The sequence below is a fragment of the Pleurodeles waltl genome, chromosome 6, assembly GCF_031143425.1.
Source record: "Pleurodeles waltl isolate 20211129_DDA chromosome 6, aPleWal1.hap1.20221129, whole genome shotgun sequence".
NCBI classification, from domain to species: Eukaryota; Metazoa; Chordata; class Amphibia; order Caudata; family Salamandridae; genus Pleurodeles; species Pleurodeles waltl.
In genome coordinates this window covers 570,104,719-570,126,437 of record NC_090445.1, presented here as the reverse complement: position 1 = coordinate 570,126,437, position 21,719 = coordinate 570,104,719, and the positions used below count along the sequence as shown (strand labels likewise).

The window sequence follows — 21,719 nt, the reverse complement described above, 5'->3', positions numbered from 1 at the left end:
GAGTCAACACAAATGATGAGGAGCTAGCTGGTACCAAACAGGTCTCTAGAGACTAAAGGGGAGACAAGGATAGGAGAAAGAAAAAGAAACAGTAACAGATGAGAGTGTAATACAAGAAGGCAAAGATGGTGTCATCAAAAGAAGAAAATGAGCACAAAAGTGCAAGACCAAGAGAGAAAAACTGAAGAAGGCTGTAGATAACACTCCTGAATTTTTGATTTTGGGGTGTTTCATGACTGACTCAGCTGAAAGGCTGCAAAACCATTTCCGAAAACAATATTTATTAGATAATTTACATTTTCGATTGAGAATGGGGCAGAGGGGGGCGTGGTCTGGCCACAAACGGAGATGGCAGCCTAGGAGTTGAGCTCTGCCGGGCGGCGGGCCGGGGACAGCGGTGCCGTGGGGGCGCAGAGAGCCCTCCAAACCAGTGATAAATACCGAGAGCAGAGGACCAGCGCCATGAGACCAGCAGACGGTGCGTTGATCGCGAGGGGAGTGCGATCGCCCCCCTTGCACGCCCAAGGACCAAGGAAAATGGTGCCGAGGCCTACGGCGGAGGACTGAGCCGTGGCCTCAGTTACCTGGCAACCCTGGGCCGGGGACCGTGCCTCTCCCCCCTCTGCTCGCCGGAATAAGTGGGTGGCGGATGACCTCAGCCGCCTGCCTTGCTCTTCTCGCCCCTCCCCTCCCCAGAGGACAGAAGCCCCCCGCGGGATCGCCGGAGATCGAGGCGGCCTGCGGGGAGAGGGAGGGCTGCATCTGTCGCGGCGCGGCCGCCGCGGCGGCCGTGGCCGCAGGCTCAGGCGGCCGCGCCACGGCATTCTACTGCGGTCTGCGTGCGGGCCGCGGGGAAGGCCGTGGCCGGCATGCGGACCGCGGGGCAAGCCGCGGCCTGCATGCAAGCCGCGAGGGAAGCCGTGGCTTGCGTGCGGGTCGCGGGGAAAGCCGCAAGTTCGTCTGGGGGTTGCGGCACTCGCCACGCCCCCTTCTTTTGTCTTTCCAGGAAAGACAAACGCGGCGGGAGAAAGACCTCGAGTTTGGTCTAGATCCTGCCGCGCACAGCGCATTAGTGCGCTTTACATTTTTGACAGCATGTACTTTGGGCACTTACCAGCATGCACAGGCAAAAGCCGGATATTTGCACATGATGGTGCTTTTATGCAGACCTTTTCCCTTTCCCAGCATGCTACTCACTTCCTCTCTTCCCAGCATGCATTATTTTTCTTTGTTTGGACGCATGTACCTGATTCACTATTATACTCTTTTTCCCAATTCAAGATGGTGGTGTTTCTACTTCCTGTTTCCTACTTCCTGTCTAGAGGTATATAAGGGGAAGTCAGCTGCTTGTTCATTGCGTTGCAACACTCCTAGGTGGTAGTCACGCTCTGACTGGTTTCTTCCTGTGAATCCAGTGTTTCCTGACCTGTCTTCGTTTTCCAGTCTTCCTGTACTCCGGATCTTCAGCTCTAACGCCTTGGTGTCCTCCTTCTTTTTCAGGGAGTTCCTGTTGGAGGTTTTTTACCCTACTGGGGTTTTTCTTCTGGGACTCCTTCTGGAGGGCACGGACTGTAGTGGCTTGCTATTGTCAAACAGCACCGTGGCTACCGGAAGGGGTCGCCCCTACCTCGGCCATAGCAGAACCTGCCGGAACCGGGGCCGTTCCCCAACTCTTCTCAACTTCGACGGTAAGCCCATTGAAAACCGTGAGAGCATCAGTGCCGCGCTGCCTCTCCCCTTCCTCCTGCGACCGCGAGGCTCTGGGCACGGGGGCCTCCTTCGCCCCTCCAGATACGGCACCCACAACCCCAGGACTGCTGCCGCTTCTGGGGGGGTGGGGAACAAGGCGAGCGGCACGCCGCTCGCCCCCCCACTCCCAACTGAACACACAAAGACAACGGTCCCAGTGGGGACAGGGCAGACCGCAGGACCAGAGGCAGAGCGAGGGGACAGGGAAGGACGGAGAAGGAGGGAAGAGGATACGTGAAAGGAGGGGAAAAAAGGAAAAAGGGAAAAAAAAACAACAAAAAAAGAAAAGGGAAAAAGAGAGGAACAAACAAACAAAAAGGAGCACCACCAACGACGTACGTCTGGCCCAGCAGCCAAAGGTGAAGGGAAAGGTGAGGAGCAGCCTTCATTCCCTTTCTCTTCACCCGTTTTTTAACCCACCAATGCTAAATGCCCACCGGACCTCCAATCGACAAGAGACAGGGGGCGCAGCCCCCCTTTGAGGAGCGGAGAACACTGCATGGGCCCCACAACAGCACGGAACATCACAGGAGCCATCCCAATGGGACATTTGGCTACAGCTCCAGCTGCTACCGGGAACAGAGACAGGTGAGCCGACCGCAGGCTCAAACTTTCAGAACCCCATAAACCTCCTTACGTTCCCCGAGACTCTGTCCTAAGCACTAACCGCACCGCGGTTCGACACCCTCGGACACCCTACCTGAACGGGAGAACCCGCAATGCCCAGGGGCAAGACGACGGGCAAAGTAACGGGTAACTCAACCAGCCAACTACTATTCTCTGAAGCCCTCCAACAGCAGAAACACCCCTCGGCTGAGGACTCTCCGCCCCTTCCTTGCACCAACATGACGGAAGACACACAAGGCGCGAAAATGGACCGCATTCTGCAGGAGATATCGGCGGTGAGCCGTAAGCTGGAGGGTATGGACAATGCCATGGTGGCTCTGACAGCGGAGACGAGATCTATGCGGCTGGACATAGCCGGTTTTGAGTCACAGATGTCCGTGCTTGACCAACGTGTGGCCACGGTGGAAACTCAGGTAGCCTCTTGGACCGACAGAGACCTGGACCTCTCACACTTTCGTAGCAAACTAACCGACTTAGAGGACAAGAGCCGTCGGAACAATGTTCGCCTCCTTGGATTTCCGGAAGGCGTGGAGGGCGCAGACATATTCTCTTGCTTACGGGACATACTACCCAAGCTAATAGATGTCACATTCGACCCCCCCTTAGAGTTCCAGAGGGCACACGGGCTGGGCCCCAGGAGACAAGATGGAAATAGCCGCCCCTGCCCAATCATAGCCTGCATGCTGAGACACACGCAGGCCCGCAAATTGCTGCAGACTGCTCGCACACAAGGGTTGCTTCGATCGGGTAACCTGGAGATCCGGATGACGGCTGACTTCTCCAAGGAGACCGCTGATCGGAGGAAGGCCTTCCTGTCCTTCCGCACCCAACTCCGTCGCCTAGAAGTGAAATTTGGTCTATTTGAGCCGGCCAGGATGTGGATCACCAAAAATGGGGAATCACTGAACTTCTATGACCCGGAGGAGTTGAGAACATTCTTGGAAGGACTACAAAATCAAAACCAGTCCATTGAAATGACTGCCCACCCCCTTCAGCCCTTGCGGAGCCCACTCCAGAGTACTAGCCATCTAGTACCCGCACCTGAACCTGAAATTCGCTCCATCACAGATCCCCATAGTAGAGGAAGAGACTTTGAGAGACTCTCGAAAAGCCATGATGATAGGGGCCAAGTACTCCAAGCGGTGGTGATGCACACGCAACTGTCAGAAAGGGACAAATCTCGCTCTCCTCTGAAGCCCACGATGGACCCCTCCTGAGGACCAAAAGAGCAACAATCCCCTTAGGACCCTCCCTACAACCAATCAAGAGCCGACATGACCGCACCGACGGACCCTGGCGCTGGAGAGGACAATGGGGAGAGATGAGTACCTGTTTCTTTTCGTGAACTCATAGACATAATGTCACAAGAGGCTATAACCTCTGCTCGCCCTAGATAGTGTTTGAATATTTTTGTTTGCTACTATATGTTTCAGCGTGCTCTCTTTTGCCCCCTCCCCCTTTTTACAGACTAGGTGAAACAACCTCTCAATAGTATAACTCCTGTTCATTGTTTATATAGATTTCAAGCATACCATCAGAACTGTCCCACTGTTCTCACTCACTAATAATTTGTCTTAACTTAGATTACTTTCAATAATGGTTGCTAAGTGTCTATTAAGATGTACAAAGTATCATCATATTTGTGTTGAGTGATTCGCAACAGCAGTGTGACACCCCTCTCTCCCACAATGACAGCAGCCTGACCGCACCTCTACCCCCACGCCTCCCCTTCCCCGGTTCCGACAAAACCCGAATGAACCGATAAAATCGTCCTACACCTCCTAGCGGCCCCCTTCTCCTAGACGTCAGCATGATATAGACACTATCCCCCAAAACAGCCTCCTGCCCCCTCGGCCCCCTGCCCTTACACGCCATCCGGATCCACAGGTAGAGGGGGGAACCATGCCACAGGGGCCGAGGCGTCGCACGTGCGCTGCCTCCCTCGGTCCGGGGCCCGCTGGTCGGGCAACGGAGCTCGATAGGTCTGGGTACTAGACCCACAGGTTACAGTCCTAGATCGCCGGGACAGGTGTCCCGTTCTCTCTTCTCTTCCTTTTCCTTTTTTTTCTTAACTCCCCCTCTTCATATCAGCCCCGCTTGCCTGTTTTATCCTTTAGAAATTCATTTCTTTCTCTTCCCCTCACTCACTTCCCACTTGCTTTCTGTTCACCCCCCCACCCCTCCCTTTCACACACTCCCCCCAGCTTCAGATCCTCTGTCGAGCCCCTCCCCCCTTCCCCTCCTCAACCCAACCTTCCTACGACACCCCTTTCCTTGCCCTGCCCCTAGTGCTCCCATACCCGGGCAGACCCCCCCCCCCCCAAAAAAAGCGCACGGATGTCCAACACAGCCGGAAGACCAGCACCACCTTTGCGAAACACATCCTGGAACGTAAACGGCCTTACCCACTTCATAAAGCGGAAAAAGGTCCTATCCTATTTCAACTCCAAACAGACTGATATTGCCCTTTTACAAGAGACGCACCTGGATGGCCCGGAGTCTGACAAACTGAGACGCGATTGGGTGGGCACTGCCTTGTTTAGTTGTACCCCCCCTCCCCTAGCACAGAGGCCACCCCTAGAAAATGCGGTGTGGCGCTACTAATACGTAAAACCCTCCCGCATACCATTCTTAAGTCATGGACCGACTCCGAGGGCCGTTATGTGTTTGCCAAACTGAAGCTGGGTGCCTCTTCGCTGTGCGTGGGTTCGATCTACGCACCAACGGGCCTGAAACGCCTCTTTTTCTTACAAATCAATCGACTCCTGACTGAGATAGGGGCATCCCGCTACGTGATAGGGGGGGACTGGAACATAGCAAGAGACCCAATACTCGATAGAATAGGCCCCATAGATGTTAGCAACAATGCAGATAGAGCCCTACAGACCGACATACTTTCAGACAATGGCCTGGTAGACCACTGGAGGCTGACCCACCCCGCAGAGCGAGAATTCACTTTCATCTCACCGGTACATGGCACCCAATCCCGCCTTGACTATTTCCTTCTGTCCCACAACCTCGTGGCTTGCACCCACGAGACCCGCATACTGGAGGGCGGCCTCTCGGACCACTCCCCGATTTGCATAGCCATCCACCTGGGCCTTGTGTCCCCGGGTCGTAAACCCTGGAGATTCGAGACCCACCGCTATCGCTCGCCTCAGGGCAAACTGCAACTACAGGATCATGTTGCCTCCTTCGCCCAAAATAACTTAGGCTCCGTGGATTCCAGCCGAATCATGTGGGCCGCAGCCAAGGCCTCAGTGTGGGGGCAACTTATCCGAGACGCTGCACTGGCGAATAGAGATAGAAAAGAGAAACAGGCAGCTCTAGAACTTGATATACGCCGGTTCACTAGGCAATATACTACGCACCCCACCCTTACGGGGCGCCGAAACTTAGAGCATGCCCAAATGGCCCTCAATGAGCTGTATACCTCTCAGGCAGAGTATGCCCTACAGAGATTACAGGGAAGACATTACGAAGAGGGAGAGAAGGCAGGACGCTTGCTGGCAGCCCAGCTTCGGCAGAGGGCAGCTGCCCTCGCTATCCCTGCCATTCGTGCCCCCTCTGGAGAAATACTAATGCACCCGCAAGCCATTGCTAATGAATTTGCGTCCTTCTATAAACATCTCTACCCATCGGAGAACACGCCCAGCTCAGCACAGTGTACAACCTTCTTGGCGGGCATTGATCTACCCTCCCTATCTGAGGAGGGACGTAGCCTTCTTGAAGGGAAAATAAGCAGGCAGGAAGTAGAAAAAGCCATCTCTGACCTCCCTTACCACAAATCACCGGGGGAGGATGGATTCCCGGCGGAGTTTTATAAATGGATAGGGGGAGACGCAATTGACATACTACACGAGGCCCTGAACGAAGCCTGTTCAACACAAACCCTGGGGGCCATATCCAACAATGCCATGATAGCTGTCATACCAAAACCCGGGAGAGACCCCCTGCTGTGTGTCAGCTATCGACCCATATCCCTCTTAAACAGTGACATCAAAATCCTAGCGAGTATCCTGGCCAATAGATTGCGCAAAGTCATACCGTCTCTGATCCACCACACACAAGTGGGGTTTGTACCAGGGCGCACCTCAAGGAACCACCTGCCACCCTATGCCATACCCTTTGGGCCTCTAGAGACCTACAAGAGGAGGCACTGGCTCTGTCTCTGGATGCGGAAAAGGCATTCGACCGTATAGAGTGGTCTTACCTGTTCACAACGCTGGAGAGATTCGGTTTGGGAGACAGTTTTATTTCAGTGATACGGCTACTCTATGAGCAACCCGCGGCAAGAGTCAATTGCGGAGGCTTTCTCTCTGACCCCTTCCCTATCCGAAGAGGTACTCAACAGGGCTGCCCCCTTTCACCCCTCCTGTTCCTGTTAGCAATGGAACCACTTGCTGCGGCTATTCGTTCCTCCCCCTCCATCAGGGGTTTAACACTCCCGGTCGGCAACTCTAAAATCTATCTATATGCCGACGACATCCTACTAACTCTTACGGACCTAGAAAGATCCATACCTGCCTTGCTAGAGATAATCGATGGATTTGCAATCCTCTTTGGCTATAGCATTAACTGGGACAAAAGCGAAGCGCTCCCCCTCTCGCAGGTGACCACAAGAGCAGCCCTCCTGGGCTTTCCGTTCCGTTGGACACCGAAACGCCTCAAATACCTGGGTATGTTGGTCAATCCGGGTCTAACGCACATGGTGGCGGACAACATTGACCCCCTTATTGCGCGGATGAAGCTTGATTTCGCAAAATGGAGCTAACTGGGCCTTTCCATGTGGGGCAGAGTACAAGCAGTAAGGATGGTAACGGTGCCCCGTTTCACCTATATTCTAGGGCTCCTCCCCCTGTAGGTGCCTCTCCAAACACTAGGAAACATAGATGCGCTTATCAGATCATTTGTATGGGGTTCTATGCGACCACGCCTATCACCTGCCAAACTCCTAGCCCGACGCTCCCACGGGGGCATGGGACTACCGTCAGTAGAGCATTATTCACTTGCACTACACCTATCCCAGCTGTCGCACACTCTGTCTGAAGTACCAGACCCACCCCAATGGATAGCTGTGGAGACATTACTGCTGTCTGCGGAGGGGGGACTCGGAGGGCCTTACCGTGACGACCTCCCACCCACGGGACCGGTGAACCCCATTCTGAAGGCGACACGGGCGGCCTGGCGCAGGGTCCACCGCCTGCTCGGGGTCCATCCTCTTCTCCACGCCCAAGCACCCCTATGGCGCAATAGCGGACTCCGGATAGGCGGTGAAGTGCTGGAGTGGCCACGATGGAGGGGAGCTGGTATCCATACCATCTCCTAGATTCTGGAAAATGACACGCTTAAATCTGTTCCCAGATAAGGGAGGAATTCAACCTTCAGCTGAGCCAAGAGTGGCGATATCTGCAACTTAAACACTGCATCTATCAGGGGACCGGGGTCACCCAATGGGGATCCCGGTCCTCACCCATAGTGACCTACCTACAACAGTGGGGACAACACAAGGGAGTTATGGCGGGCCTCTATGACCTAATTATGCGACAGCTCTATTCTCAACCCCTTGCAGACACACTACGTCTAAAATGGCAAACCCGACTGCACCAGACACTAGACCCGGAGGATTGGGAGGACATCCTAGAGGCCCTGGACAGAGGCACCCGAGAGGCACGCTTAAAGTTCTGCCTCTTCAAAGTCTTACATGATTGGTACTGGTCCTCAGTAAAACTGCACAGGACAGGACTCCTCCCGCACGCGAAATGTTTTCGATGCCCAGAACCATACTGTGACCTTAAACATATCCTAATAGATTGCCCAACGGTCCGACCACTGTGGGATACGGTGGGCTCTACCCTAGCTGAATCTATGGTACTTCCTGCACCACTTCCCCTCTCCCTCACACTTCTACACGATATGACCTCTCTCCCAGACCTAGCCAGACCACACAAGAGGTTGCTCCACACAGCACTAGCCACTGCAAAAATCTGCATACTACGCCACTGGCGATCGGGCGATGGGCCGCTCCTCCGACCCCGGAGTAATGGATTACAGCTATGATTCGCATTGCCACGCATGAGAGAATCATCTATAACCTACAAGACCAAGCCCAGGTGTTCGGGCAGGTATGGGCTCCCTTCCTCACTGGGGGAAATCCATAGGTCTATTGAAATCATTTACCACTCCATCCTCCCCCTCCAGTCTCACATTCTCACTCCCATACCCCCTCTTCCCTTTCCTATCTCCCACCCCTGCTTCTTGTCCTCCCCGTGACAGATTACCCCCTCTCTCCTCCTCTCATTCCATTAGTTTTTTCTTCCCTTCTCCTTTACTTCTTTCCTCTTTTTCTGCCTACACCCCTCCCTTCTCCCTTCCTCAGCTCCATCATGGGCGTACCCCAGGCTTCCCACACTCTTTTCAGTAACCTGCGATCACAGACTCTCACATCAGAGTCGGCATAAGAACGTTAAGTTGCAAGCATGAGCGTCGCCGAGAGAAACTAAGGAACCCAGGTCATCACACCCAGATTGATCTGTTACCCCAGCAACTCACTAGCCAGGCGCACGCTACTACTACCCCGACAGGCCACCCCCCACTATAAAGATGCCTGACTGTAATCTGATAACACACCATATGCAGACGCCGCAACTAGTCTACAAGCTGAATACCAGCACTGCGAGGAGCGAACCCCCCCCATCTCCGAAGGGATAGACGACACTATAACCCAGCCCCCACCATCCAATATAAGGGTCTATTTCCTTCCTCCGCCCCTCCCCCCTGCACAAAGATGTCTTATAGTACAAAGTACTGCGTGTTCCCCTGCCCCGACTTATATTCCTTTTTCCCCTCCCATGCTTTGCTCTCTCTCCCGCTTTCTCTAATGATTGTCACTATTACTTTACCAGCATAATTACTGTGATCACAATTGGCAACAGTTTTGAAGAGCAACCGTCAATGTATCATTGCACCACCCATTGCCTATATATCTTGGCCTATTATGTATGACTGTTTACAAATGTTGGGACTTTGATCCCTCTTGGATTATGTACCACTTTATATTGTTTACAATAAAAATCTTTTAAAAAAAAGAAAAAAAAGAGAATGGGGCAGAGGTTTCCTAACAGTTTGTACCTGAGTTTTCTAAGAAGATATTCCAATACTGATGGGAGCGTGAAAAACAAAGTTTCTTCGGTGTAATTAAAAGTGTCATTATGAAAACTGTGATGAAGAAATATACATGTTCTCAGGGGCAGTTTCTCCTTTAGGGCCGAGGGGCTGTGCTCCTCTGAAATTCCTACACATCTATATATAAAAAATCAAATAAATCGATTTATTTAGGGATACAGTCATATCTCTAAACAAATCAATGAAGTTAAGTCTGGGCTGCCTGTCCTGGGTTACCTGCTCCACCTTGCTTTGAAGCAGGAGAGGAAAGCCAGGCAATAAAGTGACACACAATGCAGGGCTGACTGCTCTAACGCCCTTCATTTCCATTGCAGCCTATGGCAGTAACTACTGTAGGCCAGTGACGCTTTTAGCATCATGATTTCGGGCATCAGAGTCTTCATCCCACCGTGAGGGCAGCCATCCATCATTCACAGGCATAGATCCCATCCTTTTCCCATTCGTTATGCAGTAGGAGCGGATGCAAGCATGTGTGATTTTGTGCCTTGTCTATAGTAATGCTAATCGTGTGTTATTTTTGTTGTACCGGGCCCCTTGTCACAATAACCTCCCCCACTGTGATACCCAAGGCCCTGGCTGCAGATCGCTGGTTCCTTTAGAAGTGAAGCTGCTGTATTTGTTTTCCGACTAAATTGTTCCAACTGACAAACAGGGATCTTGGTCCCTTGAGAAACTGATCCAAATATCTGAGTTAAGCGCAAAGGGAGAAATATGTGCATTCAGTAAAAGCAGTTATCTACTGTATGGTGTTAAAACTGGCCCTATTTTCATGCCCTTAACATTAATGCCAAAAACATGGATTGGTATGTAAACAATGAATGTTAAAACATTAAGGTAATGAGTGTCAGTGACTTAGATCCTCTTACTTCACATGTTTTACTTAATGTTGCATACCCCAAGAGAGTTAGCTGTTTCATAATGCTGCATTTCAGTGCATTTTATTACTCTTGCATAGTACACACTTTGACTCGTGACAGGTGTTTATGAGGGGCTTTGATTGAGAGGGCTGGAGCTGAGGCTGAAGACAAAGCAAAGTGCCTGTCAGTGGGTTTGTCTCTCTGCAGAGCACACAAAACAATGGTCATGTATTCCAGCTGCAATTGGAATTCAGTGTAAATGTGTGTGAAGGTGTGCACAGAGGTCAAAATATTCAGAAGGCAAAATCAAAAGGAAATAAAGTGCTTAAATATGAATGAGTGCAGTGTATGTTTGGGGTGGTAAAATTAGGGAGATACGAGGAAGTACATTCAGGGGAGAGTGAAAAGAAGGTGCTAAAGAGAAAGAGAAGAGGTTGAAAATGTGCAGATGGATAAGATGTGAAGAGGAAAAGGGTACATAAAGCGCACATAACTGAAGGCCTATAGTCCTTTCACATGTACCAATAATATTTAATTCACAGTCTCGCAGTTTCAAAATTGTAACTTTTCCAATGTTAATTATTTATAACTAATTGTTGTTACTCATTTATCTTAAACAGCTAACAACCACTGACATAGCCAATAGTACTGACAGGTTTTAGGTGTATGTAAGTTGTATGCATCAACATCTCAGGGAGAAGCCAAAATACAGGCCGGGTAGCACACTATGGGAATCACAGGCATTTATTTTACATGTTCCCTTTTAGAGAGCCCCCACATTTTTTCATCCCACTTAAAGACCTGTCTGCACATATTTCTGTCTGACTGGTTGCGGCCAGCAGCTGTGGGTGCTTCCTAATGCATGATTAGAGCATTTTCTTCCAAAGTTGGTTTTGCATGCATTGCAAGACACTGGGCAAGCACACACTTTAAAGGGCCTGAAGCTGTTGCGCTGTACAGTTTGCACATTAAAGCAACTGTTGCGCATATTAATGAAGTAGGATATGGTTCAGTTTTTATTGTGTTTAATATTTCAAGACTATACATTCCCACTGTTTTATAAACCTTGGTTTCTCACTAAATTCATTTGCTTTCAAATGCACCATTTGACAATCTTTTTTCAATTTTTTTTCTTGGGAGGAGCACCCACATTGGACCCCACGTTTGCCGTTAAGCTTGCTCATGACATAAAATTCATACCCAACTTTTATGCCCCACCACTTTCAAATGTCACCAGCCGCCACTACCTAATTTGAATGCCTTTTTAATTTGTTAACTGGAAAAGGTGTGTAATTTGGGTACAGAATTTAGCATAAACCCATTAAAAAAACTTTATGGGTCCCATTTGAGCGCAACCAGGTTCCACAGATTAGTTTCTGCTTGCCATGTCTAAGCTAGTGGTCGTGGTCGTGTGGACAAAACAGTAATTTCCTAGCCTACCTCCGAAAGCCACCCTTTCTTGAAGGAAGTGTTCGACCTTCATATCATTGCTGTTGGAAATTGAGTTACTAGTTAATGTGGGTGAAACTCTACTCAAGCAGCAACCACAATCTCTGTCAGGGTGAGACACAAGTAAACTCCAGATCAACCTGTGCTCAAAACTCTGGTAGCTTGGCACAAAAGCAGTCAGACTTGGCTTAAAGACAAAGTGTAAAGTATTTATTCAGCACTTCAAACAGTAAAAAAGAGAAAACACAACAGAAGAAAAAACCCACATTCATTTAGCAAACTGGAGTAAAATGTAATACATTATTTGACACAAAAGCAGCAATAATCCAATCAGTAGAACTGGAGATATGCATTTGTAAAGATTTCAGGTAAGGAAAGCACTCCAAAGCACTTGTGGTTATTTGGTTGTGTGAGACCAGGTAAAAGTCACAAGTTCAGGCCGACCACAATGGAGCGCTGGCTGGGACCAGGTTAGTCCCGCTAATGGACTACCTTCGAAATCCAACATGAAGAGCTCTGTTCACGGTGAAAGGGGCAGCAAGGAGCAGTGACAGCGTCTCTGTCATTGACGTAGCGTGGTCGTTGACGTAGCGTCAAAAGCAGGCCGGGTGTTGTGGACAGTCGTTGCTGGAGCCTCACATTGGCGGTCACCCCAAGCTGTCGCTGCTGTAGTGAAAAGTGCAGATCTTGTGCTTCCAGGCGTCCTTGACAGACGCTGTGGCACGGATAGTCAGGTTCACTGGAGTTTTCTGTTTGCAGGCGGTGTGGGTGGCTAGATCTGCAGCCAAGGGGCCAGTTCACGAACAGCCCAAAAAATCAGAATTTCTGATTTTCTTTGGAGAAGACCTCAACCAAGGCCACACCAAGGGTCCAGGGGCACCTATTAAGGGTCAGGAACTCTAGAGGCCAGCATGGTCTAGGCAAGTCCATTTGCAGATCTAGGCAGCTGGGAAGTGGCAGGGGGCCTCTTGAACTTGTTATGTCCCTATAGCTCAAAATAGGAGGTCAGTCTGCTGACCCTTGGAATCACTTCAGCCAGGGATGAAGAGTGCAGATCCAGTCTCTGTTCTCAACAAGCAGAGCAGCAGAGTAGCAGGACTGCAGAGTGGCAGTCCTTCTGACAGCAAAGCAGCACAATATTTCTTCATCTGTAGCATCCACAGGTCCAGGAGAGAACTAAAGAGTTGGGTCTAAGACTCCAGTATTCATAACTGGTGCCTACTTTGAAGTATTAGAATTTTCTAGTGAATCCCCTTTGAAAGTTTTGAAGTTTCCTGCCTCCCCTGCCCTGGCTGCATGAACAATGCAGTGGTGACAAGTCCTTTGTGTGAAAGCAGGGCACAGCCCTGCTGCAACTATGGCGGTGCCCAGCTCTGCCCTCCCCCATCCTGACAGTTGATGGCCCATTCAGGCACACCTAATCCTTGTACAGTGTAGCTGTCTGGAAGGAATAAACAAAGTCCAACTGCCAACTAAACCTAGTCATGTGACACAAGAAGACCCAAGAACAGTGTGCAGTTACCAAACAGCTGGGTTGGAAAATGCCAACTTTCTAAAATGGCAATTTCAAAACGGTAACTTAAAATATGACTTTACCATTAAATGAGATTTTTTATTACAATTTCTCAGACACCAAACATGAAATTCCTCTCTGCTCCCAATTGAAAGTTATCACTTACTAGATAGATTAGGTTAACCCAATGTTATCCCATGGAAGAGGTAGCCCTTGCAGTAGTGAAAAATTAATTTAAGAGTTCATGTAAAAATGAAAAGTACATATCCAACTTTTTAAGTACACTGCGTCCTGCGTTGTGGCTGTTTAGGGTCTACCCTAGGGACGTGTGTATTAAAAAGTAAGGTTTAAACCTTGCAAAAGGTTTATTTTGCAAGGTCGAAATAGCAGTTTAAAACTGCACACAGGCTGCAATGACAGGTCTGAGACATGTTTAAAGGGCTGCTTAAGTTGGTGGCACAATCAGTGCTGCAGGCCCACTGGTAGCATTTAATTTATAGGCCCTGGGCACATGTAGTAGCATTTTACTAGGGATGTTTAAGTAAATTAAATATGCCAATTAGGTGTAAGCCAATTTTACTATGTTTAAAGGGGATAGCACAAGCATGTTAGCACTGGTAAAGTGTGCAGAGTCCTAAAAGCCTGCAAAAATGTTTCAGAAAACAGGAGAGTGAAGAAAAAACTAGGCTGACCCAGCAAAAAGTGCCAGATCCAACAGCTGTAAATTTATTGTTCTACATTAATATTGTTAAATAAATATTGGGATAGCAAAAATATTGTGGGACATAATATCACAGGCAAGATTTTTTTTTTTTAACTTTTATTACTAGCCCCTCCTGACTCACCCCACCCCCACCCAAGAGCAGAGCCCTTTTTTTGTCCATTTGGTGTAGTTTCCCCTTAGGCCTCCATAACTTTTATCAACATAAGATATCCATGCCAAATTTGTGTTCTTTTTTCTTTTTTTTCAACATCCTGAAATTCCAAAGGTACCCAGCGTTTGTGGGTTCCACTGGAGTGGAATAGAAAATAGCCAAAATAGAGCAAAATGTTTTATTTTTTGGGGAAAAATAGGAAAAAAGTGCTTCACAAAAACACATCTGATTTTTTTCCTAAACATGACATCAAGAAAGGGTTTCTGTGCTGAAATTACCATCTTCCCAACTATCAGGATCATGCAGACTTGAATAAAAAAAATGTTTTACCACAGTTTTGGCTTTTTCCATAGTAATATCCTGTTTTTCCTAACTTTTGTGCTTGCACCTACTTTCAGTTTGTGATGGAAACCAGGGTAAAGCCCATGGGTGATGCAGGAAAGCTATACATTTCTGAAACATAGACATTGTTTAGAGGTTTTCCCTAGCAAACTAATTGAAGAAATGAAAAAAGATTGAAAATGAATATAAAAAAACGCCTGTTTGTGACAACCTTTTCATTTGTAACTTCTTGTCACAATGGCTGATTTAGAAAAGCAAACTACCATTATGTCCTCTCAACCCTTCTGGTTGTGGGGATATAGAGGGTTTGTAGGTTCCTCAAAAACCAGAGGTACCCCGAGCCAACAACTGAACTGCACCGTACAATGGTTTTTCATTGTGTTCCTGGTATAGAGAAATTCATATGGTAAAATATAAAGAGTAAAACATGGATATCAAAGAAATCTATGCACTTCTGAAATATACACCAGATACAGACTTTATGAGCAGTGGTAATTCTTGAGGTTGTGGGTATCCATACTACCATGTGATTCAGAGGGCATTTATTGAAATGTCTTCTTTCCTGCCTTACATTTGGAATGCACAATTGCAAAGAAATACAATTGTATAACAGATGTTCTACTATTCTGTATTCCTACGTCTCCCAATACAAATGGTACTTGCCTGGGTAAACCTAATGCCAGCAACAGGAACAGACCCTAGACATAACATGGATACATCACACTTTGTTCCACTTGAAACTGGCCTTTTTTCTATGTGAGTAGCTGTGACGTTTGGGCCCTAGCTCAGCAGGCACCTAGGCACATTGTGAAATCCATGGTGGGATGACTTGTGTGGCTCCCACCAGGGTTTTCTTACCCAGAAACCCTTACATACCTTGACGTTTGACTAAAAACATCCATTGTCGTCATATTTCTGTGAGGAAAACTTCTGGAATCTGTGGGCATCCACACATTTCCTACCCAGTCTTCCCAACCATGTCACAATAACAATGGTACCTCACGTGTGTGGGCAGCGCTAGTGCCCACAACAGGCAAGGCCTCAAAACACAAGATGGAGATGATATATTTTTCAACTGAAAACTGACCTTTTTTTTTGCAGTGCGGCTAGCTGTGGATTTGGATCCTAGCTTAGCCGGCACCTAAAACAACCTAGCAAACCTGTACATTTTCTTAAAAATAGACACCTGGGGGAACCCGGGGTGGGGTGACTTGTATGGCTTTCAAAATTATTTCTTACTCAGAAGCTCTTGCAAACCTCAAGCTTTGACTAAAAAAACCACATTTTCCTCACATTTGGAAAAGGTGGATGGAAGCGTTTGGAATCTGCAAGGAGCCACAGATTTCCTACCACCTACCATTCCCCCATTTATCCAGATAGAAACGCTGTCCTACCTTTGTGGCAGGGCCTAATGTACCTGACAGGCAAGCATCAAACCAAGGTCAAAGAGACTCTCGCAGAGCGACTCTGATTGATTATATTTTCAAGGATGCTGGACAGTCGAAACACTTAAGAGGGTTTTTGGTAGCATGCACAGGAACTAAAATAAACTACACATTTGCAGATTCCAGTGTCAGCTCCTTTGTTGAATTGGAGGAAAAGGCTAGTGTGATTTAAGTGGTGTGTGCTGATTCCTGCAACGCCGACATGCACGCCGATCTATAGCAGATTTGAGGTGCATTTCCCAACGCATGAATCAACCAAAATTTGTCTGGGACTTAATGCACCAAAGGCTGCAGTTGAGGACAACTTGATTTTATCTCAGAACAGGGGTACTGATTCATTTGAGGTATGACAGCCAGTTCCTCCAGCAGAACAGTTTCCATTGATCCCTACCCCAAGTTTACAATCTGAAATCTGGAATATACTTTCATGGAACGTCACTGGCCTTAATTCCAAACTGGCTGATATGGACTCGAAGACCTTCATTGACTCATTTGACTTATGTATGTTACAGTAAACCTGGGCCCATATTTATACTTTTTTAGCGTTGCACTTGCATCATTTTTTGAAGCAAAAGCGGCGCAAACTTACAAAATACAATTCTATAATGTAAGTTTGCGCCGCTTTTGCATCCAAAAAGATGCAAATGGGGCGCTAAAAAAGTATAAATATGGGCCCTGGTGTGTAGAGCCAGTTCACAGGTCCGGGTGCACTGCCTTTTTTTTTGTCCAGCTACTTCACATGGCATGGACGGCCAGCAGGTGGCCTAAGTACGTGGATTAAGAATTTGCTAGTCTTCACTAGGCTTGAACTAATCTCCTGGATACCTTGTGAATGATTCTTGCCAGGAGTGGGTTTTACTACTATGTTTTTGAGTGGTAAATAGGCCGTCTATCACCCTTCACATTCTAGAGAATGCCACTGATAATCTCTCGTACAGTGACAGAGTAATCGCTGCTGGTGATTTCAATGTTACATTCAAACCTTTTGGTTTCAGTTCCCTTAATCTAAATGAAGAGGAGGATGCAGCCTGTGGCTTTCCTCAGCTAGACTTAGGACCTATAAATGCACAGTGGCCGCTAATCAGCTGATGAGCTTATCTCTTCACCTTGGCATCAGGACATGCAATGGCAGGTCCATTTTTGACTGTAGAGATAACCATACTTTCAAGCGTCTTCTGCAGAAGAGCTGCATTGATTATATATTTTCATATACAGAGTTGTGGCCCTCTCTTAAGGACCTGGTGGTGGTTGAGCGCCACAACAGTAACCATAATGCTCTTAAATTGTTTCCCAATGGGCTTGTGTCTGGTGCCCACCAGGGTGGTATCTCCAAGCTAGGGAGTGAAGTAGCTGTCTCGAATAATAAGACAGCCCTAAAATGGGAGTCTGTTTGCAAGGACTCATTTGTTGGCCCAGATCTATGGCCAGGTTGCTGACATCCTGGAGCTATTGATCCCTAGCGGACTGTGAGCCCATGACCCTATGTCTGTATTTAACTCTCATGAAAAACTCTTTTCCTGTCTTCAAGGCTTCTAAGTAAGGGTGAATCCTTATCTATATGGTTTGAAATTTGTTGCAGAAACACCAGATCCATCCCTATACAGATGTTAAAAGCCAGTAACAGAATTGACATCTCCAGGGCTAGAAAAGTTTATAAAGATGTATTGCCGCAGGCTAAACTTGCATGGGACCGTAAGATGTGGGAGGACCTGGTATCAGCTGCTAGAGTAGGGGGCAGCAAATTCTTCTGGGGTGTAGTGCCCACGGTAGCCGTAATGCTTCCACTTGTGTTGATTACAATCTCCAACCACAGACCTGGGTGGACCATTTTCAGACAATTTATACCACAAAGACAGATACTATGAGCCTGGTGCAGGTATAATGTAATGCAAAGGGTTACTAATTGGCGCAATGCATGCATTGCACCACTTTCTAAATTTGCTTTCTAAATGGGCTTGTTGGGCCACATTAGCGCAAAAAGAATTACGCTAATGTGGCGCAAGGAGGCACTGGGTCTCTTACATCTGCCCCCAGGTCCTTTCGTATATAAGCTTGAATCACAGGTGGCAAGTTATGTAATGGATTTTTCAGTGCTAGTCCGTCTCATCCGGGGAATCATCCTCATCTCCGGCCATGAAAATATTTCCTGTCACCACAAGAGTGAGCACACTTAACCAGCTCTGTTTCAGCTCCTCCGATTCTGCTAGGAAGGTATAAAGCTGGCCAGACTGAGCAAGCTGGAAGAGGTGGCGCGAGTCATCTGCCGAGACATCCTTCACCATGTATCCCAGCAGCGGGATCGAGGTATGTGCTTTCACATCCTGTAGGTGACAGAGAGGGTCAGAGAGTCAACAAAAATGATGAGGAGCTGGTACCAAACAGGTCTCTAGAGACTAAAGGGGAGCCAAGGATAGGAGAAAGAAAAAGAAACAGTAACATATGAGAGCGTAATACAAGAAGGCAAAGATGGTTTCATCAAAAGAAGAAAATTAACACAAAAGTGCAAGACCAAGAGAGAAAACCTGAAGAAGGCTGTAGATAACACTCCTGAAATTTTGATTTTTGGGTGTTTCAGGATTGACTCAGCTGAAAGGCTGCAACACCATTTCCGAAAACCATATTTATTATATAATTAACATTTTGGATTGAGAATGGGGCAGAGGTTTCCTAACAGTTTGTACCTGAGTTTTCTAAGAAGATATTCCAATACTGATGGGAGCGTGAAAAACAAAGTTTCTTTGGTGTAATTAAAAGTGTCATTATGAACGCTGTGATGAAGAAATATACAAGATCCCAGGGGCAGTTTCTTCTTTAGGGCTGAGGGGCTGTGCTCCTCTGAGATTCCTACACATTTATATATAAAAAATTAAATAGATCGATTTATTTAGAGATACAGTCATATCTCTAAACAAATCAATGAATTTAAGTCTCGGCTGTCTGTCCTGGGTTGCCTGCTCCACCTTGCTTTGAAGCGGGAGAGGAAAGCCAGGCAGTAAAGTGACACACAATGCAGGGCTGACTGCTCTAACGCCCTTCATTTCCATTGCAGCCTCTGGCAGTAACTACTGTAGGCTAGTGACGCTTTTAGCATCATGATTTCGGGCATCAGAGTCTTCATCCCACCGTGAGGGCAGCCATCCATCCTTCACAGGCATAGATCCCATCCTTTTCCCATTCGTTATGCAGTAGGAGCGGATGCAAGCATGTGTGATTTTGTGCCTTGTCTTTAGTAATGCTAATCTTCTGTTATTTTTGTTGTACCGGGACCCCTTGTCACAATAACCTCCCCCACTGTGATACCCGAGGCCCGGGCTGCAGATCTCTGGTTCCTTCAGAACTGAAGCTTCTGTATTTGTTTTCCGACTAAATTGTTCCAAAGGACAAACAGGGATCTGGGTCCCTTGAGAAACTGATCCAAATATCTGAGTTAAGCTCAAAGGGAGAAATATGTGCATTCAATAAAGGCAGTTATCTGCTGTATGGTGTTAAAACTGGCCCTATATTCATGCCCTTAACAGTAATGCCAAAAACATGTATTGATATGTAAACAATGAATGTTAAAACATTAAGGTAAGGTGTGTCAGTGACTTAGATCCTCTTACTTCATATGTTTTACTTAATGTTGCATACCCCAAGAGAGTTAGCTGTTTTATAATGCTGCATTTCAGTGTATTTTATTACTTTTGCATAGTACACACTTTGACTCGTGACAGGTGTTTATGAGGGGCTTTGATTGAGAGGGCTGGTGCTGAGGCTGAAGGCAAAGTAAAGTGCCTGTCAGTGGGTTTGTCTCTCTGCAGAGCACACAGAACAATGGTCATGTATTCCAGCTGCAATTGAGATTCAGTGTAAATGTGTGTGAAGGTGTGCACAGAGGTCAAAATATTTAGAAGGCAAAATCAAAAGGAAATAAAGTGCTTAAATATGAATGAGGGCAGTGTATGTTTGGGGTGGTAAAATGAGGAAGATACAAGGAAGTGCATTCAGGGGAGAGTGAAAGGAGGGTGCTGAAGTGGAAAGAGAAGAGGTTGAAAATGTGCAGATGGAAAAGATGTGAAGAGAAAAAGGGCACACATATCTAAAATAAAGCGCACATAACTGAAGGCCTACAGTCCTTTCACATGTATCAATAATATTTAATTCACAGTCTCGAAGTTTAAAAATTGTAACTTTTCCAATGTTAATTATTTATAACTAATTGTTGTTACTCATTTATCTTAAATAGCTAACAACCACTGACATAGCCAATAGTACTGACAGGTTTTAGGTGTATGTAAGTTGTATTATATTTCTGGATGCATCAACATCTCATCAAAATACAGGCCAGGTAGCACACTATGGGAATCACAGACATTTATTTTACATGTTCCCTTTTAGAGAGCCCCCACATTTTTTCATCCCACTTAAAGACCTGTCTGCACATATTTCTGTCTGACTGGTTGCAGCCAGCAGCTATGGGTGCTTCCTAATGCATGATTAGAGCACTTTCTTCCAAAGTTGATGTTGCATGCATTGCAAGACACTGGGCAAGCACACACTTTAAAGGGCCTGAAGCTGTTGCGCTGTACAATTTGCACATTAAAGCAACTGTTGCACATATTAATGCAGTAAGACATGGGTCCGTTTTTACTGTGTTTAATATTTCAAGACTATACATTCCCACTGCTTTATAAACATTTGTTTCTCACTAAATTCATTTGCTTTCAAATGTACCATTTGACAATCTTTTTTCAATTTTTTTTCTTGGGAGGAAGACCCACCTTGGACCCCACGTTTGTCCGTTAAGCTTGCTCAGTACATAAAATTCATACCCAACTTTTACGCCCCACCACTTTCAAATGTCACCAGCCGCCACTACCTAATTTGAATGCCTTTTTATTTGTTAACTGGAAAAGGTGTGTAATTTGGGTACAGAATTTAGCAGAAACCCTTTCAAAATTCTTTATGGGTCCCATTTGAGCACAACCAGGTTCCACAGACTAGTTTCTGCTTGCCATGTCTAAGCTAGTGGTCGTGGTCGTGTGGACAAAACAGTAATTTCCTAGACTAGCTCCGAAAGCCACCCTTTCTTGAAGGAAGTGTTCGACCTTCATATCATTGCTGTTGGAAATTGAGTTACTAGTTAATGTGGGTGAAACTCTACTCAAGCAGCAACCACAATCTCTGTCAGGGTGAGACACAAGTAAACCCCAGATCAACCTGTGCTCAAAACTCTAGTAGCTTGGCACAAAAGCAGTCAGACTTGGCTTAAAGACAAAGTGTAAAGTATTTATTCAGCACTTCAAACAGTAAAAAAGAGAAAACACAACAGAAGAAAAATCCCACACTAATTTAGCAAATTGGAGTAAAATGTAATACATTATTTGACACAAAAGCAACAATAATCCAATCAGTAGAACTGGAGATATGCATTTGTAAAGATTTCAGGTAAGTAAAGCACTCCAAAGCACTTGTGGTTACCTGGTTGTGTGACACCAAGTAAAAGTCACAAGTTCAGGCCGACCACAATGGAGCGCTGGCTGGATACAGGGACCAGGTTAGTCCCGCTAAAGGACTACCAAGGGGCAGCAAGGAGCAGTGACAGCGTCTCTGTCATTGACGTAGCGTGGTCGTTGACGTAGCGTCAAAAGCAGGCCGGGTGTTGTGGACAGTCGTTGCTGGAGCCTCACATTGGCGG

At 47.1% G+C, this 21,719-nt stretch overlaps 1 protein-coding gene across 1 annotated transcript in view; it reads right to left on the bottom strand.

The window, feature by feature from the left end:
• Positions 1-16,698: 16,698 nt before the first annotated feature.
• FGD2 (FYVE, RhoGEF and PH domain containing 2) overlaps positions 16,699-21,719 on the bottom strand; it is a 346,991-nt gene continuing 341,970 nt past the window's right edge. The window contains exon 16 of the mRNA XM_069238749.1: positions 16,699-18,363. Coding sequence (XP_069094850.1) covers positions 18,136-18,363 — 228 coding nt within the window. The 3' untranslated portion in view covers positions 16,699-18,135. The remainder of the gene's footprint in view (positions 18,364-21,719) is intronic.